The following is a 26,351-nucleotide window of genomic DNA, read 5'->3' on the forward strand; positions in this document are numbered from 1 at the left end:
AATGTTTTATTCCTGGAAAGATCAAATAACATGTATACATTATAACTGTGTTGGTTTGTCTGAACGAAACAGCATGTTGCATGTTGTATTCTGTTGTGTTGTTAGCTATCAAAATTGCAATAGCATGGAACTCGTGTGTCTGCCAAACAAAGAGCTGAACGTGTCTGGGTCTGACTGTCCTGGTTCAAGGGCAAGACTGGAGGCTGGGAGAAAGCTCTGGGGCTGCTTTTTTGGAGAAGATTTCCCTTTTATAGAGCAAAGAAAGGTTATTGGGGCCAGAGGGTGCAGGGGGAATGTGGGGCCTCTCAAGGTGTAACAAGACTTTGTTCAGATGGGTTACTTTATTTACATTTAGTTATTTGCAGACGCTCTTATTCAGAGAGACTTACGTACAGGGACAAGGCAAGTAGGGTGAAGTGCCTAGTCCAGGGACACAACATCATATTGCACGGCCAGGAATCGAACCGGCAGCCTTCTGATCTGTAGTCCGATTCCCTAACCGCTCAGCCATCTGACCCCCATTTAGTTAAGGTTACATAAGGGAAGCTTGAGAGAAGCTCTGAGTAAACGGTGGTGCTCGAGAGAAGACGGGTTCTGCAAGACTTTCTTCTTTGACCCCCTGAAAGGTCAACACAGGATAATGACTTATCTCTTTCTTATCACTACAGGGGTGGGGGACATGTGACTCCTGGCAACTTGATTCATGCAAGGAAACCCAGTGTATGAGTATCAACTTGAGGATATCTTTTAGTTCCGCTTCTTCATCAGTGGGCGTGGTGTTGGCATAACATCACTGAATGGAACAAGATTCGATTTTCACCTAAAGTGCATATTTAGTACAGGCCTGTACACTCAATATGACAAAGGGTTTAGACTGTTGTGATAAGTTGATAAATGTATCTACATTTTCTGTCTTGTTTGAATATGAAGTATCCTATATCAACTGGCAAGTATAGTGTTTTTAAAGGTAGTAAATAAAAATGCATGGCAAAACAAATAACTAAATTTCAAGTGTGGTACTATTTCGAAATGGTGAAACTGTTACTAGAGACTTTTTTTTGCCAAAGAATAACGGAAGAAATGTTTTCACCTGTTCTTCTCTCTAGCTGCACTTGATAGTAACAGCCGAAAATTGCCTTACTGGTGAGATTCCCTTTTAATGAAGAAAATCCCACTAACATGTTATGCTGATTGAACTATTGATGAAGTATCTTTGATTAAGTAAAATGCATAAAATAGGCCATTTCTAATTCTGCCAGTCTCGAACTAAATAATCAGACATTAATTTAATCAAAACCATGGCAGTAATCATTTAATGATATCAACTTTCAGATTTTTAACCCTGTGGGAACGAGGTAGATACCCTACCTTGTACAGTAGAACACGCTTTAGGCTAATGAAATACTAATATATTTGTCAGCCTAATTTGTTGAGGGACGTCAGTTTCGTGTAAGTCCCTCCTTTATCGTCCCCATCCAATGGGCAGAGGAATGACCGCAAAGTGGGCTGCGCTGACAGTCAGAGAAGGAGGGAGGACTGGTCGCGAAACATTCTGTTTATCTTTTTTTTAAATCAGGGAGGATGGTTTTGAGCAGGTCGTTTTGGAAAAAAAGACAACTGAAACTACTTAAAATCTAACGAAATTACACTTTTGGGTCAATTAAACGTTGTCGGCGAGTGAGCGGATGCCAGAATGAAGGTTGTAAAAAGGATGCGTAAAAGTTACAACCGTGCGTAACTAAAGCGCGCGATGGATAAATGTTGGTAATATAATCAACTGTGGATTCCGTTATTGTGACATTTAAACTTTAAAATGTGTGAGTACACTTCTCAGTCTATGAAGCATCAGAATCTAAATTCAGATGCATATTCATTGCGGATCATGTAAGCGCGTTTCTGATTCAACCCCTCCAAAGAGGATAACTCTGTAGGTCTCTGACGATCGAATTTGGATACAAAAGCTACTCATCGAACAGTGTTTCGAAGTTAAGTTTGTGATCTATACCGATACCTTTTAAATTCAAATCTATTCCGTCAATTATGCAATTTAGTAGTCACTAAAGCCAGCGGGCATGCAGTCAAAGAACGTCACACTCCCCCGCCCATGATCAGAGAGAATATCAAATCTGGTTGTGTCAAACTGTCCTCATGCCTTTTCTGCGAAGATGATGACACAAGAGACTACATTCAAAGCGTTCAAAGCGACCGCAATATTTTCACCCGTCACGGTTTCAAGATAACCTTTCAAGTGGACGACCCAATGCCCTCAAATAATATACTTTTTTGCTGTTTTGCCTGGAACAATATGGAACGCGGAATCAACCACCTGTTTTCAGTGAGGACAACCATTGTCTGGTGCTTCTTCTTATGTGAGTCAAGTAAGTTCGGTTTACGTTTTCTTTTGGCTTAAACTTACCTTCCGTCATCAAGGTAGGTTTGAACAAAATGAAACAATTACCATTTTGCTGAACTACTTTACGTTACAAACTTAGCCTTTAGGCTGAATAGTTTATTATCATATGGGGATTTCCCACTTTCAACCACCTGTCATTAGCCTACTATCATAATTAGCCTATACTCATGCACTGCTGTATGCCGAAATCCATAGTGTCTGAAGTAAAATCGACATACCTGTCTGGTGGACCTCTATGCTGATCCTTGTGTTTGACTACTGCATCAATGCAGAACTTAAGCTCACATTCTCTATAATTGACTGCTTTAACTATTTATCAATTAACTCTTATCTGAGGGTTTCGGTTGCTCATCGGTGCTGATCCGTGGGCAACTGTGAAGCCTTTTGCTTGCAAAAATGGCTAAAGGCCTACAAATTATGTTGAATTAGATTTCATTTACAGTAGGCTAGTGTCCTCCCTGCGCATATGCTACAGGTGTGTGTTTGCCGCTCCCCAGCCCACACACGCATGTGGATCTTATAGAGGCGGACAGTGAGCTCTGCCTTCATCCCTATTGTTTGATAAGACAATAACGGAAAGTATCCACGATCTGTTAGAACGCTGCAATTGACAACTTGGTTGTCGTATGAATTTTTTGGATGGATTTCGACAGTCGAATTCTGACAGGAGCATGTTTGGCCCGAAAAGTTGCTGACTCGGGCAGGGCTACACTCCTGGGCAGCTTTTCCGCCCGAGGCACAATCGCTTTGCCAAGCAGCTTGGGTAGTGTCCAAGATTCAAGCCTGGCACTGAGGTGTCATCTCGTTTTGGATCTTCAGTGAAAGAGGGCTTTGATCTGAGACGCTGGAGGGGTTTCTGTCAAGCCTCGCATCTGCCCTTGTCTTCTGCGCCTTCCCAGACGGACGAGCAGATGCGCAGTCACCGCCGAGCGTCAAGCGCGCACATAATTGTGCGCGCTTGACGTGGCCGGTGGAGAGCACGTGCAGAAAACGACCGAGATGTACTTTACGACAGTTCTGTACACGTAGTGCAAAATAATCAATTGTAATGTTTCCAGTGATAATTAGATTTATTTTTCTTCTAATCATTAGGACCAGTCTTTTCTTAATGTGTAACATGTTAAAACAGGCCAAACGTTCTACTCACCAAATAAACCAAACCCTTCACCTGATGTTTTCTCCTCCATTATAGTGGTTCCATTTAAATATAAGTATTTTTCCAAGGACATATATTGTCAGTTTCAAATAACTTTTATAAATTGTGTTTTAATCTCCATGGAAGTTTACTGTGGTGTCAAACATAATGATCCACCTGTAATGTAAGCAATACAAAGATGGGCCCCAAATAGAGGGGCCATGTAGAAGAAGACTTAGGCTGTCCATGCAGATTTTTCTGTGCCTCATCAAGGACCCTCAATCATTTTCCCTTTCATGTCATTTATGATGTCCCTGTCCCATGCCCTCCTCCACAGGGCTGCAGGTTTACTTTAGAGGTGATAAAGGCTTGCAGAGATGGCCCTCAAATCCGTGTCTCACCACTCGGTAATGGTGCGGTCCTGAGGGTGTGTAGCCAGCCAGATGCAGCCAATCAGAGGCGTCGTTTCAGGACCCTTACCCATTGCACACCCCATTAGGTAGTGCTGTGCGACACTTTTACACCATCCAATTGCACCTCAGATATTTGGTGCTTAAGTCTGGGAAGCCCAAACGGCCCCTCAGTGAAGTTGCAGAATATGGCATTGTATCTCTGTTGCATTGCTTTAAGTAAAGCAGTGGTCAAGGCAATGTCTGCCATCGATATTACCATATCAGTATCAGTATGGAAATGTCCATGGATTCAGTTTATCCAGATTATCTATAAATCCATAAGATTATCATCAGTCTCCACAAGATTTTCATAATCATACCCAGACCTTTGAAGTCTTGAGTTCTCTGAGAAGATCACATACACTCAGCTATGAGTGTGACTGAATTTTTGAGATCTGATTTGTCACCCCCCACTTGTGTGTATAACTATGGTGTCAGGGTTAATGGCAACATGTTTGAGGCGTCACCGACTGACAGCTGGCAGCTGTAACAATAGACGTGTTGCAGTCGGAGTTTTACCCAGCATCCTTAACTCTGGTGGATTATCTCACCTCCAGTTAGCAGCTGTAAGTAATGATGTGTGTAATTGATTACATTGATGAAGGACTCAACGGTAATCCTCAGGAGAGGGACTTCCTGTCTGGAACGCTCTATTCATTCAGCGTGACGATAATGAGATCAGAGTGTCAGCTTGTCCTGGAGTCTGTCTAGACTCCCAACTCAGAGTCAATTAGATTAAGCCTCTCCCCCAAAGTAGGAGACACATCACACATCCATACTAACAACTCTACGGTCACCTATCACATGTTCTTTATATGCACAGGGAGTCTGCTGCTTCCACTTACTGCCATTCTACTTCCTCCTACTGTACTTTGTCAATTCCACTTCATTGTGTTCGACCTCCTCCCACTTACAGTATATTCTACTTGTTTTTATTCTATTTCCTCCAATTCTACTTCCTTCCTTTCCTGCTACTGTACGTGCTCCCGGTTCTGTTCCCATGTCTGTTATTATCATGTCAACCATCTTTTTTTGGAAAGAATTTATTTTCCATTTGGTCCATTTCCTTCTTCATCATTCCAACCCCTGGTGTATAGGATCAATCAGTGTCTGATCACGCATGCCTGCTGAATTCACATCAGAAAACATGACCAAACAAGACCTCTAGAAGCTCACATCTTACCAAAATACAAATGGTGCCAATGGCAAACATAAGTGACTGCATTACAAAGAGTTGTCACATTGTAGCATTCACATGCCCATTAGTCCATACATTCACCTACTGTTCATCTGGGGGTACAGACATCAACACGGTTCTTTATGACAAACGGACTCCTTTGTCTTTTCTGGCCCCTACAGTCTTCTGCCATGAGAAGACTCACTCCCATGCTGAGGATGAGCTTTTCAAGAAGCTCTTTGTCCGTTACAACAAGTGGTCCAGGCCTGTGCCAAACATCTCTGACGTGGTCATCGTCAAGTTTGGCCTCTCCATCGCACAACTGATTGATGTGGTAAGCAGAGCGCCTGCTCTCCTCACAAAGAAACATATTTTCTGATTATGTGACACATTAGCACTTACTGGATTGGAAAAGTAAATCTTAAAACAAGTGGTTATGTACACCATATTAACCATTTCAATTGAAATTATATGAATAGATTCAAATGAAAACATTTCATGTCCATATTTTTTAATATTTCAATTGTATTTCACTAAACATGACAAGATCATAAGTGCCTGGATGAGGCATATGTAAAATGTACCTAGCAGGCACTGAACAATTTAAACTGTAGAGGTTTATCCACACTTATTGCTAATATGCTCCACTGTTATCCAGAGGAGCTACACATCCACACACTGTTCTGCACATCCTTTCAGTTATTAAAAACTGGAGCCAGCAGCTGTGAAGGATGTTCAAGTCACCCGTGAACTGAATTGATCAGTTTAAAGAATGATCAATCAATAACGTTGGGTGGAAGGTCATAGTTTAGTTTTCTTTTTTTTTTTTCAGATTTTCCATGGTACCCACTGCTGGAGTGGTTTATTATACACATACAGTAGTTCATACATTTCTACACTAGATCATACATTTCTGTGATTAGTACTGCACACTACTGCACACTGTAAACAACCCTTTCTATATGGACCAGCCAAATAACAACCTTAAAAGAATTTAAAGGATCATGCAACCTTTGACCCTGTAAGAGAGCATGCTTTTCTTCAGCGAACATTGCTGTTCATCAGTTTATTAAAGTGAAATACGATGCAGGCTATGTGTGGGACAGCCTTGACCTTCCTAAAGACCTCAGCAGATCTGCCTGGACTGAACCCAGTATTCAGACTGACTCAGCTTTTTTGTCTACAAACTTCTTTCATCTTTCTTTCCCCATCTTGTTAACACTTGTTGATGTTGCTCAGGTATCGCTCCCTGTCTCCCTCTCTCTGCCTGTCTCTCTTTCCCCTTTCTCTCTGTTCCTTCCACTCTTTCCCTCCTCTGCAGGATGAGAAAAACCAGATGATGACAACCAATGTCTGGCTGAAACAGGTAAGCAAAGAAGCAGATACTTTTAAGTGTTCTCTAACTCTAGCATTACCCAGTGTGGGCCTTTGATGTGTCCGTAGAGAAAAGGGTCCGGAGGCTATACAGAATAACCACAGGATGAGAGAAGATTCAAAGACAAAGGGCAGGATGCCCTTTTAAAATCGTACTTATCATTCCAGAACAGAATGTCTCGGCCTAATTCTTTCCTCTCCTCAGTGCTTATGAAAGGACAGTTCTCCTTGAGTTCTCTAGGTTTAGGCTGGATCACAGGAAAGACACCTGAGGAAATCTGTGAAGCACTTTCTGACATCACAAGAAATATATTGTACACTGAGGAACTTGTATTTGATTTTCTTCAGGAGTGGAATGACTACAAGCTTCGCTGGAGGCCCTCAGATTATGACAATGTGACGTCTATTAGAGTTCCGTCTGAACTCATCTGGGTTCCTGACATTGTTCTCTACAACAAGTAAGCAACAATAACCATTTGTTTTAAAGAATTTGACAGGTTTTCACAACTTCTGTTGAATCTCAACCTGACTGGAGAGGAAAAATCGAATCGTTGTCAGTGTAGTAAGACATGTCAGTGTCCTGTAGTAGGTCCCCAACAGTGTTGCCTGAATGTAATGAGAAGTTTGGCAATACCTCTCTCTAGTGGCTAGTGGCAGTACTGGACGATGGCTCTGAGCTGCAGCATCTTGTTACGATAACACAGCTGACCAAAGTAAACTCAACTTGCTTTGAGGGAAAAGGCTACTTCTGTCTTAAAACAAAAGGAGGCACGAGGCTGTTAACAATCTGCTGATTTAGTCTTAATCACTGAAACCACTAATCCAATCTCCTACAGTTGATTACCATGTAAGCCAGTCATTGGCAACTTCTTCCCATGAATAAATTATTCCTTCCCGGAAAAAGACAGAGTATTTAATGATGGAGTTCCACATCATCAGGCTTGTATAATGATTATCAGTGACTGAAATGAAAACGGTGTGAACGAAAGATGAGATGATAAAACACATCATGTCTCAGGCTGCAGCTACTGTATTATCAGCATTCAGCTGAGGAATGAGGATTTGCAGGGTGCTTCCCAGAGGAGGTAAATTAAATCGGCCCTAGAGAAGATGTCCCGGGGAGATTGCTGTGGAAGATAATAACTCTTCTCTGATTGGTTGGTGGTATTTCACACCCAGGTTTATGTTCACTTGACTAACTGTTGAGTTTTAGGCAAGATGAACAGCGTGCTGTTTTATGATCCATTTAGGATTAATTTAGTGGAGGAGAAAATAGGATACAGCCCTACACAATTTTACGTTTGGCTCAGTAATTGTGTGTAGTGACATGAGAGACACAATTTTTTTTCAATATAACCAAGTGTGGTTATATTGAAAGTTGGCCATATGACATTGTTTCCCAGCTAACCGAATGTTGTGCTTCCCTTATAGTGCCGATGGTGAGTTTGCAGTGACCCACATGACTAAGGCTCATCTCTTCTATAACGGCAGAGTCCTCTGGGTTCCACCGGCCATCTACAAGTCCTCCTGCTCCATCGACGTCACCTTCTTCCCTTTCGACCAGCAAAACTGCAAGATGAAGTTCGGTTCATGGACCTACGACAAGGCTAAGATTGACCTGGAGAAGATCGAGGACACGGTGGACCTCAATAACTACTGGGAGAGTGGCGAGTGGGCCATCATCAACGCCGTGGGAAGGTACAACACCAAGAAGTACGACTGCTGCCACGAGATCTACCCGGACATCACCTACTTCTTCATCATCAGGAGACTGCCTCTGTTCTACACCATCAACCTCATCATCCCCTGCCTTCTCATCTCCTGCCTCACTGTGCTGGTCTTCTACCTACCCTCCGACTGTGGGGAGAAGATCACGCTGTGCATCTCCGTCCTCCTCTCCCTCACCGTGTTCCTCCTCCTCATCACCGAGATCATCCCGTCCACCTCGCTGGTCATCCCCCTCATCGGGGAGTACCTCCTCTTCACCATGATCTTCGTCACCCTCAGCATCGTCATCACCGTCTTCGTCCTCAACGTGCACCACCGCTCTCCGAGCACACACCAGATGCCGTCTTGGGTCCACACCGTGTTCCTGGACCTCATCCCTCGCTGGCTCTTCATGAGGAGGCCGGCGCCGGACGGCCGGCGCCGCAGGTTGCTGCTCCTCCAGCAGGGGGAGACGGTGGCCAGGCAGCAGGGCCGGAGCCTCGCCACGCACAGGCATGCGGGCCCCTGTCTGAGCACCTCGGCCAGCTGGTTGCAGGACGGCGACATGGCGGGCGAGCCCCAGAGGCCTCGCTACGAGGACCTGGAGCTGGGGACGCTGTCCTCTTACTTCTCCTTCCGCCCGCCGTCGCCCAGGCCCCCTGGCTCCACCCCCCCGCCGCAGCCCAAACACGCCGCGCCTCAGGGCCGTCCGGAAGCAGGAGGGGTCGGAGGCGGCGGAGTGGCCAATAGGAAGGTGGCGGTTGGAGGAGGTGGCAGGGGGAATGTGGTCCGGCGGGCGACCAAGGTGGATAAGATGGTTTCGGATGTGGCGTTCCCTCTCTCTCCCAGTGTGCTGCGGGCGCTGGAGGGGGTCCACTACATCGCCGACCACCTGAGAGCAGAGGACGCTGACTTCAGTGTGAGTGTTATACTTTTATCCATTTGGCAGGGGCTTTTATTTCAAGTGGCTTGGTTGGTTGATTAACAGTGACCACTAGATAATATCAGACTACACCACTGCTTTTGAGTTACGTTCTGAGGAGGGACCCTCACTGGACAGACAATAAACTAGACCTATCAGGAGAGAGATGAGATGGCCCTTTCTTTATAAGACAAAGCAAAAACCTCATGTATCACACTGCATCCTCCCGGTATCGGGCAATCCTTCACGTTTTCTCTCTCCTCATTCCTCTTGTGCCCTTTCTCCTCCCCAGGTGAAGGAGGACTGGAAGTATGTTGCCATGGTGATAGACCGCATCTTCCTGTGGATGTTTATCATCGTGTGTCTGCTGGGAACCATCGGCCTGTTCCTGCCCCCCTGGCTGGCCGGCATGATATAGCCAACCCTGTGTGCGATCTCAGCAAGCAGCAAAATGACTGGTGCTGCCCAAGAGTGCCGGGCTGCTTCAACTCTGAAGAGGGAAGCAGCTGACCTCCGGGGGAGGACATCTGGGGTTCGTCATTTCTGTTTTTCATCTTCAGAGGGTTAGGGAGCATGTAGGGACTGAAGGGGAGAGCAGGTGGGAACTCTGAATGCTTGATGGACAACAGCTTTTCTAAAGGACATAGACGCTTCCTCCTGCTCTCTTTTCCCCTGATACTGCTGCCAAACAATACCAAGCATATTTTTTGAATGACGTGTCATGTAGTACAATAAATATAATTATAAAGAGAACTACATTCAGAAGCATTTTTGGCTATAGGAGGGATTGGTTAAAAGAAGTGAAAGTATCTGTTCCACAAGGGTCACAAATTGGTCCATCTTCCTTGTCTGATAGCCCTGAATGCACTTACACATGCACACTTGAGTGTAGCTAAAATGATAGGATACATTCTAGTGTTCAACAAACACAGCCTTTGAGTAAGATCAGAAATGTAGTCAATACTATGAATGAGACCCGACTGGTTAAGTGGCTGAGCAAGGCTTCTGTGATATCATCATATTAAACATTTAATGTTTTTGGTTTCATTCATTTTAATATATGCCAAATGATCAGGAATAAAGGTTTTTGACATTATTGACAAAACATATACTTTGAGAGGAACATAAAATATTTAATAATATTTGGACATAATATTATATCTCATAGTATCAAATCAAAATCAAATCAACATTTATTTGTATAGCCCTTTTTACACGCAAGCATGTCACAGTGGGCTTCACATACGCCCATAGAATTCCCCCTTAACCGACCTAAATAGTATACATAAGATGCATTTTTTATCTCATTTATTTTCTTTCAACAGTCTCAACAAAGTCATGGCACAAAAAAAAAGTTGTCATAAGAACTTAGTAGTAGAGTAGAAGGCTATCCACTCCAACTATTTAGTACATTTATTATTTAACAATTTAGCTTTATACCACTTTACAACCCCCCGTTTTATAAAACAACAAATGTTTAAAGACTCCAAGTGAAAAAAAAGTATTGTTTTGGTCAACATTAGCATCTTTGGCAACCAAACATTTTGGAGAGACCCTCCTGTCCTCCTCCAACAATCTCATTCACAACTTTGGTCTGACAGAAACACCTTTGCAGGACTAGTTAATGAGTCACACGTCACACCAACTACAACATGTCCCCTGCGGCCGCACTATACATCCAAGACCCCTCAAGAGACCAGACCCCGGTCAAGTCCATTAGGAGGCCTCGGGTTTGGGCTTGGCCAGGTTGGCCCTGACCCTAGCCTGGTCGACGGCGTCCAGCATGTTCTTGCCGTCCATGGCCAGCGTGTGTGCGGCAGACAGCAGCTGCTTCTTACACTCCTCCTTCAGAGAGGTGATGGCGTTCTGCTGCGCCAGGCGCATCTTACTGATGACCTGCGCCATGTCGTGGTTCAGGAGCTTCTGAGTGCCTTCAATCTAAAGAGGGTGGGACGGGGGGTGGGGAGGAGGGAGGTTGGGAGGAGAGGGAGGTGGGGAGGAGGGAGGAGAGGGAGGTGGGGAGGATGGGAGGTGGGAAAGGGGAGGGAAGGATAAGGAGAGTTGAGGAAGGGAATGGGGAAGGGTTAGATGACAGGCTTATTTATTTATCACCCTACATCAGTAACTTCTAACATTTCTGTAAAAGAGCATCTTTATTGCAGCTTTTTTTACAATGCAAAGTAACGATGAAAACACTTTCTAGTTTCTTCATAGAGGAGGAAAACTGTACCTCAGTTTTGATGGAATCATGTAAGGTGGGTAGAATCTCATCCACATTGCGAATCAAATCCCGTAGGGTAAGTCCTACAGACTGAAATGCAAGAAAAGACAGTTACTTCTAGCATGTCACCACATGACACTGCTAAAGGAAAATTACCTGAATTCTAATTAGCTTTCTTATCAAGAACTCAGACATTACCTTCACAGTATCATTAGTACCTTATAACCCAGCCCTGACATGTTCCAACAATACAACACATAAAGAGACAGTTCTCTAATCCCACCCCACAGCAGAGTCCAGCCTGTACCTTCACAACAGAGATGTAGTTCTCAGGCTGTAGAGTGCCAATGTCATTCTTCAGCTGCACTACTACCTTGACCAGCTCCATGACTGAATGATACACCTTGTCCTCAGAGCGGTCCAGTTCAGCTGTGGGGGCCGCCTGAGGGAGAGAGGGGAGCGGTATAGAGAGACCCTGGGATCGAACTGACGATCAGCGGATCCAGAAAGTGTGGGTGTTTGTGCTTACCTGAGCGGTAAGGCGAGCAGGCTTCTCCGGAGGAGCTGTGAGAGTTCAGACAGGAGCGACATAGTGAAGGACAGAGAGGGAGACTTTCACTAACACAGAGGCTCAGGATGTTCTATTGGTTCAGTATATGAGCCCTGTTATAATGCTGTGTAAACAAATGTCATGATGTAAACTCTGGAGAACACTCACCATGAACATTCTCCGGCACTGGCAACTAGGAACAAAGAAACCAAAAGTGATTATAATGATTCAAACACAGATAACCTATGTGTAACAAGTGGAGCGACACACTATACAGACACAGACACATGGACAGACCGACCGACAGACAGAGGGATAGAGACATGGACAGAAAGACCGACAGACAGACAGAGGGATAAAGACATGGACAGAAAGACAGACCGACAGACAGACAGACAGAGGGATAAAGACATGGACAGAAAGACAGACCGACAGAGGGATAAAGACATGGACAAAAAGACAGACCGACAGACAGACAGAGGGATAGAGACATGGACAGACAGACAGACAGAACCTACCTCTGGACTGTTCACTATATTGGAGCCCATGGGATCCTGAAAAGAAAAAGGCAGGTTCACAAACTGACCTCCTTCTTAAACACCCCTTCCTAGGCTGACCAAGAACAACATAGCATGGAGAGACAGAGAGAGAGAGAGAGAGACAGAGACAGAGAGAGAACAGTGGGGGGTTGAGTGGGGCAGGGAGCGCAGTTGGAGCGAGAGAGTGCCATGGGAAAGAGAAAGAGAGAGAGAGCAGTGTTGAGGGCCAACAGTGTGTTACCCACCAATAGTTTCTCCTCCTTCTCCAGCCACTTGTTGTCCTCCTTCATGTCCTTTTTCTGCTGGAGGAGGGTGCTCTGCAGGAGGTCTCTATCACTCTGCCACAGGCGCTGGGCATCCTCCTTGGTGGGCACCGCAATGAAGTCCCTCTCCTGAAGGACACACACACCACACATGAAGTTATATTAGGTGAAGCACACAGTGTTGCCTGTTTGTACTGTATATTATATACAGTGTACTATATAAATGTATGCATGTGTATGCGTATGCATACCCCCATACTACGTCGTCGGGGAGACAACTTAGGGACCATCAAGCTGTCCGTGGAGTCCAGAGGAGACTGGTAGTCACATGGGCTGGCCAGGTCTGGAGAGCTGGCACACAACGCCTCGTTCAGCTGGCCAACACACACACACACAACACACAAACATACACACACATACATGAACATGCTGACCAACAAGAAAGAGAGAGAGTGCAGTGGGGCAGGGACAGTAAGGACAGGAGGTTCTGTACCTCAATGTGCAGGCCAAAGCTGGCTTGCTTCCCAAAGCGTCCTGGCATCCTCGAAGGCTGAGGGGACACACACACATACATATTGAAACAATGATGTATACATGCATCATGTAAAAGATTACCCTCACTATCCTCAGTACTGTAGACTGGTGTGTTTTTGATAAAGAGACAGAAGCATGTGGCTACCTTAGGAGGAGGTTCACTGATGGTGAACTTGGGTTCAAAGAGCCTGGTATTGCGTGCGCCTCTGGCTCTGTCTCTCTGTCTCTCCACCTCCTCCTCCTTCTCCATCTTATGCACGTCACTGGAATATTTCACACACAAATCATATACAGCATCATGGTCACCCACACAAAGAAAATTTTAGGCGATTTATCTCAAGCAAATCATAGCTATACGGGTATATCAAGTAAGCAACCAACCAATGAATCAACAAACAACCAGTGTGTGGTCAGTACCTGATCTTGACCACCAGCTCAGTGAAGGTGGGTCGTTCCTGGGGGTCGTAGGACCAGCAGCGGGTCATGAGTGAGTAGAGGGCGGGGGGGCACTCCTCTGGTTTGGGAAGCCTGATGCCCTGTTCCAGCTGGTTGATCACATCCCTGTTCTCCAGCCAGAAGAACGGCTGCTGCCCACGGCTTATGATCTCCCACAGGCACACCGCTGTGGGAGGGACGAGAAAACAAGAGAAAACATGAATCCTATTCACTGCATCCTCAGTCGTGTCAAGGTTCATCTTGTCAGGTTAGCCTACAGCTGACTGCTCCACGCTTACCAAACATCCAGACATCGCTAGCCGATGTGAAACGTCTGAAGTTTATTGATTCAGGAGCCATCCATTTGATCGGCAGTCTCGTTACTGAAGCTGTGAGAATGACACCGGGTAAAAAGTCATTTCTAGTCATCTATGCATCTATACAACAGAATCTTCCAGTGCACTTTGCTCCATGGATGGTGCAACGTAATTATCAACGTTTACCTTTGTAGTACTCCTCTTGCTCTATGTATCTGGAGAGCCCGAAGTCACCGAGCTTCACACAGTCTGGAGCGGCCACGAGAATGTTGCGCACCGCAATGTCTCTGTCACAAAACAATACACATACATACAAATTAAAAACAATGAGCCACCAGACGCAGGAATTTATGACATCTCCATGTACTTTGTCATTCATTTCTAAATGATCATTCTTTTTTGTTGTTTTTTGTAGGGTTGAAGGTTCGGTCCTACCTGTGCACCATGTTCACCCCCCCCAGGTAGACCAGGGCTTTACAGATCTGGAGACAGTACAGGACCAGGGTCACGTTGGTCAGATTCTTCTGGTTCTGGGCCAGGTAGTTCCCCAGCTGGTGGCAACAAACATAGCAGACAGACAATTAACTGCTAATATTTCCATTTCTATTACTGTAATGTAAATGCATACTAGTGCAACCAGGGCAAACTGGGATGTCCCTAGAGAACCTGCAAGTATCTTCCTCCCTTAGAACCCCCTGTCAGTCACCCACCTCTCCATGTTGGTAGAGCTCCATGACGATCCACACTGGGTCTTCTTCTATGATTCCAATGAGCTTGACGATGTTGGGGTGGTCCAAGTTCTTCATGATCACTGGCGCACGAGTAAATAGAATCAAAGATCCGGTAAACAGTCACAACCTCAGAGAGAAATCGTCTTCCATCGTGCTAGTGAAGACTAAAGACTGATAGGTTAGGCATTATTGGATTTACACTATTCAGAGCTGAATATATGTAATAACACAAAATGTAGAAGGTTGTATGATTCTATCATACAAGACATTCTATGAGAGAATTAATATTGATTATTCCAAATGTTCAGTTGTGTTATATGGTGTCAGCACCTGCTTCACTCATGAATTTCTCCATGACGTCAGGAGAACAGTCTTTACAGGTCTTCACAGCCACACTGACCCTGTCTCCGCTCTGGTTCAGGGACACACAAGTCAACATCATGAAAAACTATCATAATATTGTAGAATTAAAATAATAATGTAATGTAATATAGAACAATACTACTACTAATAATAGCGTCAATAACGTTAGTGTCACTTCTACTGCTGTAACAGTGCAATCCCCTCCGTGCTACTCTAATAATAAGAACCATATTCATTGGATGCTTTTAAACATAGACATAGACATAGAACTCATTAGAAATTTTAAAAGCATCCGCGGAAAGCATAAGCAGGCAAAAAATATATTCACAAAAGACAACACAACAGATGTCACCTGCAAAGCTTTACCATGTCTGCATCTTTACTGTAAGATAATCCGAGAAGGATACTTCCTTGCCTGCTTTTTGTAAACGCCATCGTAGACCTCTCCGAAAAACCCAGAGCCAAGAATTCGTCCGAGGACTATGTTCTGTCTTTCAATCCCGTACTTCACCACTGAACACAAGCAGGATCTATTTTCATAATTAGGCCTCACAAAACGTTCATCACTTACTGAGACTGAAAAACATGTATTTTCAAACCCCAGTAGAAAGTAAGACTCCACTCACCAGCCCTTGGCTTCTCCTCCATAATCTCACAATAAATATCCGATCCTATAAAAAAAATATTAAAAAAAATGTGCATTCAGTTATGGAAGATACAACTGTGTCATTGAAGCGAAGTTGACCTTACTGTGTCTAACACCAATTATGTTTTTGATGATGCACTGATGTAGTAGTATTTATGTATTTTTAGATTTTTGGGTAACACTTTATAATAAGTCAACGCTTTTTGGCATTTACAAAGTGTTAACTAATAGGTAGTTAACCCTTTATAAAACATTTTGAAACATTAACAATACATTATTAAATAGTTAATAAGCTTATTATTAAATGCTATGTTAATCATTAATAAACACTGTTAAACATTATGGATTTGATTCATAATACAATTCATAAGGTGTTTGATAACTGCATTACCATACTTTATAGACAGCTTGTTAATATAGTTGCAAACCAGTAGTTTATAATCTGTTAATGGTACATGAGCTGGTATAGAAAGCATTAGCAAATGGTGAACAAACCATTTATATTACCTTTACAAAGCATGAGTAAATAACTAACAACATATTAACTTATGTCTTTAATTAATGTACGCCAAGTCGAATACATGATGTACACTAATACTTAGCAGATGTCTTAACAACTATTTTATAAACACTTACTAATAATGCAACTTGTGATTAGTAATGCAAGTTATAAAGCATTTACTAACTGTTAGTTAAGGCTTTTGTGTTATGTATTAAGGTATTCTTGTCCATTCTCAAACCTCACATTCACAAAGGTATCCTAACAACTATTTTATAAACACTTACTAATGATGCAACTTGTGATTAGTAATGCAAGTTATAAAGCATTTACTAACTGTTAGTTAAGGCTTTTGCGTGACCTAATCTAAAGTGTGAACTATCTCTGCCTTATTAAACATTTATAAGTTATTTATTAAGGTATTGTTGTCCATTCTCGAACCTCACATTCACAAAGGCTGAACATACGTTTCTCAAAAGGAAACAGACACAACACAATGTGATACACAAAATTACTATTTTATTGAAGTAATGACAGGCATGTGTCTTACTAACTACTTACCTCTACTAGCCGAGAGTGACAGCGGTCGATACGTTAAAACCTCAGTTTGATATTTCCCGGCATGACTGAACGGTCGAGGTTAGTAAGTTGTTTATTATATGGCATTTTTAGCTCTTTTCATTTAAAACATGTAGTTTTGTTCAGCTCTACTCGTCTTCTCACGGTGTGTTTCAGGTGTTAGCACCTAGTGTTAGCAACCAATCTGAAATCTGAGCAACCAAACCTAGCAATCTGCCTAGCGCTTGTCGTTTATCTCTCTGTGTTCACACTTTTCTGCTCTTTTAGAAAGTTAAGAATTTCCTCGTCGCTGTTGATGTCTTCATTGTCATCTGGATAGTAAAACTCCTCGATCTCGCTCATTTTGAAGATGACATCAGCGGAGGGCAATAAGAATACGTATCAGACCGCAGATGAGGTCAATACGCGCATAGATATATATAGACTTAATACGCGGCTGGCATGACTACCCATTAGCCAATCAGAACGCTCGTACTGTTGTTGCAATTGAACCAATATCCTGTTCTTATTGGTTCAGAAGACGTTCTCAAAAGAGTTGTTGATATGTTGCCTTGGAGATGTAGTGACGTCACCAGTACAAGTGCAGCTGATTGCTCTGACAAGATGGCGTCTGCTCCAGATTCTCCGTGTTTGATTTGGGATCTTCCCACGTATTGTTGTAGTATATAAGAAACCAAATGTTTACTCTTCGACAGGTCAGCAAACGCTTTGTCGCCTCAATTTGTTAAAACGATTTGTTTGTAAACCTCGACCTACGATCTCGGTTAACAAACGTTTTAACAAATCTCTGCTTTCAAAGGCGTTTGCAGACCTGTCGAGGAGTAGTTAGTTAAACATTTGCAGTTTATTACAGCCATTTTTGTAAAATAAAATACAGCTTCGGGTAACCTTAACTTTTATACCAATTCTACTGTATTGCTTCTTAATGGAAATAAAATACTATTTTATTACCCAGGTAAATAAATTAACAGCTATTTCTTCTAAAAAACAAAAACACAACATCTATAGGCCTATAGTCTTTCTATAAATGCTTAATAAGGCATAAATAGTTCACACTTTAGATTAGGTCACGCAAAAGCCTTAACTAACAGTTAGTAAATGCTTTATAACTTGCATTACTAATCAGAAGTTGCATCATTAGTAAGTCTTTATAAAATAGTTGTTAAGATATCTGCAAAGCATAGTGTACATCCTGTATTCGACTTGGCATACATTAATTAAAAACATAAGTAAATATGTTGTTAGTTATTTACTCATGCTTTATAAAGGTAATGTAAATGGTTTGTTCACCATTTGCTAATGCTTTCTATACCAGCTCATGTACTATTAACACCTTTTAAACTACTGGTTTGCAACTATATTAACAAGCCGTGTATAAAGTATGATAATGCAGTTATCAAACACCTTATGAATTGTATTATGAATAAAATGCATAATTTTTTACAGTGTTTATTAATGATCAACATAGTGTTTAATAATAAGCTTATTAACTATTTAATAATGTATTGTTAGTGTTTCAAAATGTTTTATAAAGGATTAACTAACTATTAGTTAACACTTTGTAAATGCCAAAAAGCGTTGACTTATTATAAAGTGTTACCGATTTTTGTATTCAAAAGGAAAAGCTGACTCACCCATACTGTATCTGAAGTTCTCTGTGTCCTTTCTGCTCCAACGAGGGGGGGAGGGGGGGGAGTTGTGGGAGGGGGAGAACGGGGGAGGAAAAGAGACAGGATAAAAGGATATGGGAGAGAGAGGAAGTGAGAGACAAGAGATCTACATAGCTCACAGCTACGTAAATGTCCTAAAAACAAGTAGATGCTAAACTTGAGTTACACTTGAAAAAAGAAGCAGAGCTAATTAGCTTACGTAGTTGGAATTGCAGGTAGAGAACTTCTTTGGGTATCTATGGATGACAAAGCAGATGTCTGGTTACATTACATTTACATTTATTCATTTAGCAGACGCTTTTATCCAAAGCGACTTCCAAGAGAGAGCTTTACAAAGTGCATAGGTCACTGATCATAACAACGAGATAGCCACAAAACATTGCGAGTAGCCAAAACATGAAGCACATGTCTGTGTGTTAAGTCTGGTTAACACACAGACTTTATGGTTCCTGTTCTTCTTCTTCTGTTCCTTCTGTTATCAGCATCAATGAGGATATGTAGTTTAAGGAGAGCAGTAGATACATAGACATGAGAAGGCAATGACAAGGAGACCAGGAAATAAAGCATCTTTACAGACTGAGATGCAGCCCATCAGCCAAAAACCTCCTACCTTTGTTTGTTCTGGAGATGAACGTGTCATCCTTGCCGCTTTCCAAGCGGCAGTATGCGTCAATGAGGTCCACCATGTTCTCAGCCATGGCAAAAGTGGCCACGTTGATGGACAGGGACTAATGGAACAAAAAACAAATACACCATTTGTATGCTACCTGGGATAGATTATGTAACCATGTCAGTGCACCGGGATAAGAATTTAGAATGTAGAATATAGAGGGCAGATGGAAGCTCCAGTTCTTACTTGTCTGGCTCCCTCTATGTCCAAGGTGATGAGGGCTTTGCCATCAGTCTGAGGTAAGTGTTTGATGTTTTTGATTTGTTTAAAGTCAGCAATACACACAGGCTGAAGAGAAAATCAATAATAGGCATAAGGTTATTACCATAGGTTTCATTACAAACTTGCATTCATTTCACTGTTATGAGACAATGGAGTCAATAGTTATTTCATCAAGACACGTTTTTGCTATTGACAATGCAAAAATATTGAGAGAAAGGTTAGGATTTTGAACTCGTAGCACTGTGGTATGAGGTGGTATGTGTCCACAGAGGGGAGCCAGACAGACTTACTGCTGAATCTTTCTGGGTGCGCTGGCGAATTCCCTTGGCTCTGATCACCAGCTCCACAGACAGACTCCAGCCTTGCTGTGAAACAATATCAAATATATGATAAGCGCATGAACAGAGATTGTTATCCATAGTAGTATCAGTATCAGACATTTTGAAGTATCATATACATGTGGAAGTAAAACATGCTAGAGTTTGCTCTGGTCGTTCTGGATGCCAGAAAAGAGGCAAAAGCAAAGCTCACCACTAGCTCACAGGGAAAGACCTCCTCGTCGACGTTGACAAATTGGATCAAGGTTTCAAAGAACTTGATCATGCAGTCCTCCTCCTTCAGCGTGGCATACTGCTGGAACGTCTGCTGGATGAGCCTCCTCAGCGCTCTGGGCTGCCAGGAGGAGCATCAACACCAGTCAGACACCAGAGCTTCTGGACACCTTGGAGCTGGATCAAGTCAGCTCTCGCATTGAGGGATTTGTTGAAATCATTTAGCCTACTTTGTGCAGTGTGTTTGACCAACTAAAGTCTGCGCACAGGTTAAACACAGAGATTCAGGGTTACCTTCATGCTATCTATCAGCCCTTTAGGAAAAAAGAGGTCCAGCCCCACCTCCTTCCTGCAAGGTCACAAAGAACACATTAAGAGACTCTCTTATGTTTCAAAACCAAACAAAAACAAAATATGACCATTAAAGTTGAGTTCAGTTGAGTTAAGTTGAAAATAAACAAAACTTACTCCAGCAGCTCAAAGTTGGACTTCTTTTCAAGACCTTTCGCATTCATGTCTTTATAAAACCTCCTGAGAGGATCGAGTGAAAAGACGGCATGAACACAGACCAACATTAAGACTAACAACATTTGTTGTTTGAAAAATGTGAGGGAATTCAAACGTGGTCCCGTTTCTGTGTGTATGTGTGTGTCCTATCTGTTGACACAACGACCAGGCCGGGGGGAAATGTATGCAGAAAGAAAGCAGTTCCTCACCTGATCTCCAGACAGCCTAGCTGCAGAGCCATCCCATCACTCACTTTACTGGCATGGTACTGCATGTAATCACTACGCACCTGAAAGAACACACAGACAACAGCGAGAATGTATTTAATAATATTGATTGTTATCTAATGTCAGCTGTTTTCTGCAGATTTATTTCTCAGTTTTGTTTGTCACTGTGTACAATGCTCCTAAACCCTGTTTCTGGAGAGCTCCCATAGATTAGGTACTCTCTTCAATCCTAAACACACCCGATTCCAATAATTAGCTGGATGACTACCTGGTAATATAGTGTTGGAGAGAGAACCAACAGAAATGTTGCTCTCTAGGAACAGGGTAGGAATATAAACATACAGGAGGGTAGCTCTCCAGGAACAGGGTAGGAATATAAACATACAGGAGGGTAGCTCTCCAGGAACAGGGTTGGAGTGTAAACCAACAAGAGGATGGCTCTCTAGAAGCAGCCTTGGAGAGTCATTGTCTAGAATTTTGCTCACCTGTTGATAGAAGTAGAGCAAAGTGGTCCTGTCCTCTTTAAACTTCTCCAGGAAATTATCTGGGATGTAGCGCACTCGCAGGTCATACCTAGAGCACAGAGAGGGAGACAGGTGAAACACAAACAGCAGTCATGTCATTTTCTATTTCTGTACTTGTGGAAGTACAGCATTTGGATTCTCAAAATTCGGATGTTTCTTGGAAGCCTTCCAGACTTCAACATAACCATGGACAGTATTCCAGGAAAGAGAAGTACATGACAAGTGCTCACAAGTATCCACTTTAACAGAAGGTGTAATCATAAACATGATAATAAACAACCCCCTCATCTTCCTGCTTTCTTACCTCCATCTCTCTCACTTGCAGTCTGCCTCCTGCCTCCCTCCCTTCTCCCTCTCACCTAGTCCCCCTCTCTCTCCTCCCTCACCTCCACCCACTTCCCTCCCTCTCACCCCCTTCCCTCCTCCCTCCCTGTCCGTCTCTCTCACCTCCACTCTGCCTCAACATGGTGACTTTCATAGCGTTGCTCCACCTCGGCCACGGTCAGATCAGGGTGGAGCCAGTGCAGCTCCTCGGACTTCAGGTGCTTCAGCAGGAGGCCATAGCAGTTCTTGTACTGGATGTTGGGCCCCAGTCGACCGCTGTTCAGAATAGACTGGATAATAGCCTAGTGGAAAGGACAAGAGAGACAGGGGTCTTTAGTTGAGGTTTAGTTATGTTTCGTTTCATTTGGTATGTATTCATAATATTGTAACTCTTTTGAAATCATGCTTTTTGGTTTCCAAAGTGGATTTTGTCTTGTTTGTCAGTTACTGTAACAAATTACAGGAGTCACAAACATGAGTTATTACAGGAGTCACAAACTAGATTAATAACCCTGATCAGAATGACAACAGCAAACTGAGGAATTAGACTAGGTTCCCCAAAACCTTACAAGATAATCTGTCATCCAATGCCTCAGAAGATTGATTCATGTTACAGAGTTCGGGGGACTAATGAGAGATGTGAGCTGTGAGCATATTCTAAACAGAAAACCCTTAGGGTGCTATCTGGGAAGCTATGATTGGTTTGCACTAATGCACACAACTCAAAACATCAGCACATTCCAAACTCTTTCAAGTACACAGCTCAAATGTAATAGGACTAAAGATAGAGATAAAAGTACCACCAAACCCCCAAACATAGAAGAAACAGATCTGAGTCTTCAGCCCAGATGAGACAGACGAGATAGAAAGGAGCAAAAAGAGAAAGATACGGACAAAAAGAGAACAGAATGAGAGAGAGAGATAGTGAGAGAAATATAGAGACAAATCAGTACACCATCATATAGATGATTAAGAACAATATCTGCCCCTCACCCTAATCTGCCAGGAGCTGTCACACTTGACCAGTTTAAAGTTCTTGCCCAGGTTGCTGCTTGTGGTGAAGCAGACTTTAAGGATCTTGACTGGCCCTCCATTCCCAGCGATGGCTGCGTCCTCTGGGCTAGGTTCTGGCCTGTTGTGGCCTGGGCTGGGTACCTTCCAGGACAGTGTTCTGGTGTCTCCTGACATGACCTCGTACATCATCAAGGCAGGGAGAACAGCATCATACCCACATCATTCCTGAAGAAGAGGAGGACATGCTGTTGTATACATTGTTGAGAATCTCATGATGCCCAGAGTTTGACGCTCTGATTTGTATCTGACTTCAAAGGAGGTAGTGTAGTATGAAGCAGTGGGCAATCCGTCAATTTAGCAAGACCCCCTCCTCTATGTGCCATACCACATCCATGTATCACTGCTCATTTTACAGTGGATGTCTGGGAAAACTTTGGCAACTTTTCTGTATTGATCATCAGAAAAAACTGACTAACGACGAATGGTTTGTTGTGATGCCATAACTTGAGGTAATGTTAATTACTGATGAACTGCAGTCATTCCTGTTTTTAGATGTTGCTGTGTTGTATGTGCTGTTGCAAGAAAACACTTCATATCCCCCTGATCCAGTGTGTTGGTATATTACTCACAGTGCAGTCGATTCACAGATATACAGATTACATTCCTGTCTCAGAGTACATGTAAAGGCCTGTGTAGGAGTCACAAGACAACAATGTGTCAAAGCTTTTTTAAATGATGGGACTGAAATCTTGAGAGACACAGCCTCTGTATTTCTTCATGCAAACAGACTCAATTTCAATAAACAATAAATTGCCAAGTCATTGAACTAGCTGTTGTACACAATTTCCACTTAGGCCATAAGTGACATGAAACTTACCAGTGACAGCAACAACAATTACAGAACTACACGTTGACACTGCACAATGAAACCAGAAACAAAACTTCATTACATGGTTTACCTCAGCCTGTTTTGTCCACACTGTATTTAGTAGTGAAGAAAACTGGCATTCTGAGCCAAACCCATGTTTGCTCAGCCTAGTGCTTCTCAATCTTCCTCACCTTCCTAACAAACTTACTGTAACAGTCTAAAATGTGCCCTGACAGAGTCTGAATGTGACATACACTTCACACATCATGTCGCAAAACACGACATGAAACTTCAGCACCTTCTCATTATCTCAAGAAAAAGCCAAGATCATGACTCGTGAATAACATGTCTAAGAAGACAAAGCTAAAGTACTTTACCTGTCAAACATGCAGGTCACAAAACATGGCACATTCAATAAAGTAACAAACCTCAAAATGTCTTGTGTAAGTTGTATGAGTGACATGGCAGGTTCCTCATATGAACATAGCCCTTGGTAATGGGACTGGTTTGTCTGAGGAGAGCTTTGTGTCAAAGTCTGCTATATTCTCAGGCTTCCTGATGGTACTGTTGCTAGCCTGAGGCTGTGAATTCCTCACCCTGTGTGTGTATGTGTTTGTGAGTGTGTGTGTGTGCGTGGCCGTGTGTGTGTGTTTAAAAATGCAAGTATGTCTCCTCAAAGATGATTATGTAACACACATTCCAGAATTCCATTTTTATAAACATCTATGTTGAAACAAACTTCATAAGATTATTGTCTTCTACCTACAGAGAAACTGGGAGTTAAAACATGTTACTTTAAATATTGCTACTTGTTTCTTGTACATGTCTTTGCAATTTCATGCAAAAGGGTATACAGTTTATTTTCCACCATATTTCAAATCATTGAGTAGGGTAACATCTCAACCCTGTGTCCAGGCCCCATTACAAGTGTGTGAGACTTGACCTCTGGGGCTATCATCTTTTGCAAGCAAACACCAGGACCTGAGCACTATGTGCACAGATACAAGGGAAAGACGGGGAGATGGGGGAAGGGGGGAGTCTGATTGGCCAGGAGGAACTGAGTGAGAGCATGAAGAAGTAAGGTATTCCTGGCTACATCTGAAAATGTAAACCATGGCTGGAGATGACCATCATTTGTTCTTTTTGGCCTATGTATAGCATGATTGTCAGAAATGTTCTCTAAAATAACTCAAGACACAAAAATTGTGTAGTAGACTATGTTTCTGTGAAGAAAGTGACCGTCAAACATCGACTCCATCACAAAACGCAAAATGCATGAACTGTTTTAGGCCACTTTGATTCTTAACCAACGATTCAGCTCAGTGAGTTAAGATAGTTGTTGGTGATATCTTTCTTTCTTCTGACTGCATTCACGACCCCAAACCTTTCATAATGAACTTTACAGGTTACATGCTTGTGCATCTGACATGCCCGTCATGCTGACATTGGAGTTGTTATGGCAACGGTTCCACTTTGTAGATTTCTTATCTTGGGTCTGAGTAGGATCTGAGAGCGGAGTGGTGTCGCCAGTGACAGCCTGTACAACAAAGCCTGTCTGATTATGCAACCTCTCCTTTTTGTACCAGCTTGTCTGTTGTTATTATTACAATGTCTACGCTTATGACGTTTTCAAATAAACGTCTAACTACTAAACATTCCTTAGGCTACCTTCATTGTAGGTAGCTTATAAGCTTGTTTGATAGCTCCCACATCTCTCTAGGGTGAGAACAATTCACCTTAGACTGACTGTGTTAAGACTATGGCAATCGGTGAGCATGAAAAGAGGTGTGATAACAGATGAAAATAAATATATTTCAACTTCCCTTTTCTATCCACCCCTTGTATTATGGTAAGAACATCTATCTTTTTCTGAGAAATGTGGGGGTGAGAGTGTTGCGTTTTGAGTTTTGCTGGAAGCAAGTATTGCATGCAATGCCATACCCTTGTCTTTGGAATGTGACCTAACAATTCCACCTGCACAGACTTGCTTTGATAGTGAAGAAGCCTCTAACTACGGCACTCAAAAGCTACTTCGCACAATGCAAAATCAAACATTATTCCAGGTCAAATATGATCACAATAATTGACGCAGCTCAGGTATGCTACCTGTAGGCCAACCCTGTACATTCCAGAAAACAAAAAACAAATTACAATTCTTAAACTACTGCTACCACGTTAATTTCGCAGGAAGTTTGCAAGAGTAGCCTGTACATAGGCTACGTGTATTTGAAAACTCTGAAAACCCATACTGTTGTCAACCATAAAAGTAAACGTAGGCTATACGAAAGAACTCCTTATAGGCTACCTTCCCAGCTGCATCCGTCCCGGCCGCAACCTCTTTGACCATGGGCGACTCACATAAAGTTGTTAACATTCGTGATGTTTATTTCTGCAAATGTTTCTCTAACATTTCTAACATTTCACAAACAAATGGTGTGGCCATACCTTAAAGGAGGGCCTTTCCTCCACGAATATGTGAACGAAAGTGTATTCCTTATGGTCTTACTCGTTTAAAAGGCCTGACCGTTGTTTTACTCGAAGGTGCAAAGCAAGTATTTGATAAGCCACTCCTTGTCCTTAAGCGTGCGTGTGGTGTAGACACAGGTAGCATGTCTATTTCCTTATTACGCGGTTACAGTGCTCAGGCCAGGGTACGCTCACTGCAACTCCATGTAACACATAGCATTGCTTCCAGTAAGAAATTAGACAAAACGGTCCATTATGTTTATTTGAGACTAAATTAACCTCAAATACCAAGTGCTTTAGGTCAAACATGGGCAGTAGCCTGTATGACTCTAGATAATGTTAAACTAATTTTAAAAAAATCTGCAATTGTATTAAACAAATTAGATACAACTGATTATTGTTATGATGACGATGAAACACCCAAGAGGTTTACGGTGTGGCTGGACTAGAC

General features: G+C 42.7%; 2 protein-coding genes across 7 annotated transcripts; one reads left to right on the forward strand and one right to left on the reverse strand.

The window, feature by feature from the left end:
• The first annotated feature begins 1,566 nt into the window (after nucleotides 1–1,566).
• Nucleotides 1,567–10,226, forward strand: chrna2b (cholinergic receptor, nicotinic, alpha 2b (neuronal)). 4 transcript variants are annotated; one of them, XM_062467065.1, is made up of 6 exons: nucleotides 1,567–2,378; nucleotides 5,360–5,511; nucleotides 6,499–6,543; nucleotides 6,900–7,009; nucleotides 7,983–9,177; nucleotides 9,473–10,225. In XM_062467065.1, the coding sequence occupies exons 1-6, from the start codon at nucleotides 2,105–2,107 to the stop codon at nucleotides 9,596–9,598; spliced, it is 1,902 nt and encodes a 633-aa protein (XP_062323049.1). In that variant the 5' UTR covers nucleotides 1,567–2,104; the 3' UTR covers nucleotides 9,599–10,225. The 4 variants fall into 4 exon arrangements, with proteins under 4 accessions (XP_062323049.1, XP_062323051.1, XP_062323050.1 ...); XM_062467067.1 differs by having other exon boundaries at nucleotides 1,567–2,369; nucleotides 6,417–6,543; XM_062467066.1 differs by having other exon boundaries at nucleotides 1,567–2,369; nucleotides 9,473–10,223.
• A 245-nt stretch (nucleotides 10,227–10,471) lies between these two features.
• ptk2bb (protein tyrosine kinase 2 beta, b) lies at nucleotides 10,472–26,016 on the reverse strand. Of its 3 annotated transcripts, none has more exons than XM_062467063.1 (31): nucleotides 25,880–26,016; nucleotides 22,546–22,791; nucleotides 21,676–21,854; nucleotides 21,190–21,277; nucleotides 20,687–20,766; nucleotides 20,439–20,501; nucleotides 20,265–20,319; nucleotides 19,951–20,091; nucleotides 19,710–19,784; nucleotides 19,384–19,485; nucleotides 19,138–19,255; nucleotides 18,727–18,763; nucleotides 18,492–18,523; nucleotides 15,760–15,804; nucleotides 15,549–15,646; nucleotides 15,101–15,182; nucleotides 14,750–14,850; nucleotides 14,475–14,590; nucleotides 14,226–14,326; nucleotides 14,022–14,111; nucleotides 13,705–13,909; nucleotides 13,433–13,550; nucleotides 13,247–13,303; nucleotides 13,005–13,127; nucleotides 12,736–12,882; nucleotides 12,470–12,505; nucleotides 12,120–12,144; nucleotides 11,931–11,965; nucleotides 11,709–11,843; nucleotides 11,411–11,491; nucleotides 10,472–11,118 (listed from the first exon to the last, which is right to left on the reverse strand). In XM_062467063.1, the coding sequence occupies exons 2-31, from the start codon at nucleotides 22,753–22,755 to the stop codon at nucleotides 10,897–10,899; spliced, it is 2,997 nt and encodes a 998-aa protein (XP_062323047.1). In that variant the 5' UTR covers nucleotides 22,756–22,791; nucleotides 25,880–26,016; the 3' UTR covers nucleotides 10,472–10,896. The 3 variants fall into 3 exon arrangements, with proteins under 3 accessions (XP_062323047.1, XP_062323048.1, XP_062323046.1); XM_062467064.1 differs by lacking the exon at nucleotides 25,880–26,016 and adding an exon at nucleotides 25,740–25,759; XM_062467062.1 differs by lacking the exon at nucleotides 25,880–26,016 and adding an exon at nucleotides 23,863–24,006.
• Nucleotides 26,017–26,351: the final 335 nt, after the last annotated feature.

Source organism: Osmerus eperlanus, chromosome 8 (genome assembly GCF_963692335.1).
Source record: "Osmerus eperlanus chromosome 8, fOsmEpe2.1, whole genome shotgun sequence".
Classification (NCBI taxonomy): domain Eukaryota; kingdom Metazoa; phylum Chordata; class Actinopteri; order Osmeriformes; family Osmeridae; genus Osmerus; species Osmerus eperlanus.

Excerpts from the sequence above, each read along its gene's own strand:
- ptk2bb (XM_062467063.1), bottom strand. The coding sequence starts at position 22,755 with ATGATGTACGAGGTCATGTCAGGAGACACCAGAACACTGTCCTGGAAG. Across the intron at positions 11,844-11,930 it reads CTGCTCGCCTTACCGCTCAG|GCGGCCCCCACAGCTGAACT; the intron begins GTAAGCACAAAC and ends TCTCTCCCTCAG. Across the intron at positions 11,119-11,410 it reads ATGATTCCATCAAAACTGAG|ATTGAAGGCACTCAGAAGCT; the intron begins GTACAGTTTTCC and ends CACCCTCTTTAG.
- chrna2b (XM_062467065.1), top strand. The coding sequence starts at position 2,105 with ATGATCAGAGAGAATATCAAATCTGGTTGTGTCAAACTGTCCTCATGC. Across the intron at positions 5,512-6,498 it reads TCGCACAACTGATTGATGTG|GATGAGAAAAACCAGATGAT; the intron begins GTAAGCAGAGCG and ends CCTCCTCTGCAG. Across the intron at positions 9,178-9,472 it reads CAGAGGACGCTGACTTCAGT|GTGAAGGAGGACTGGAAGTA; the intron begins GTGAGTGTTATA and ends TCTCCTCCCCAG.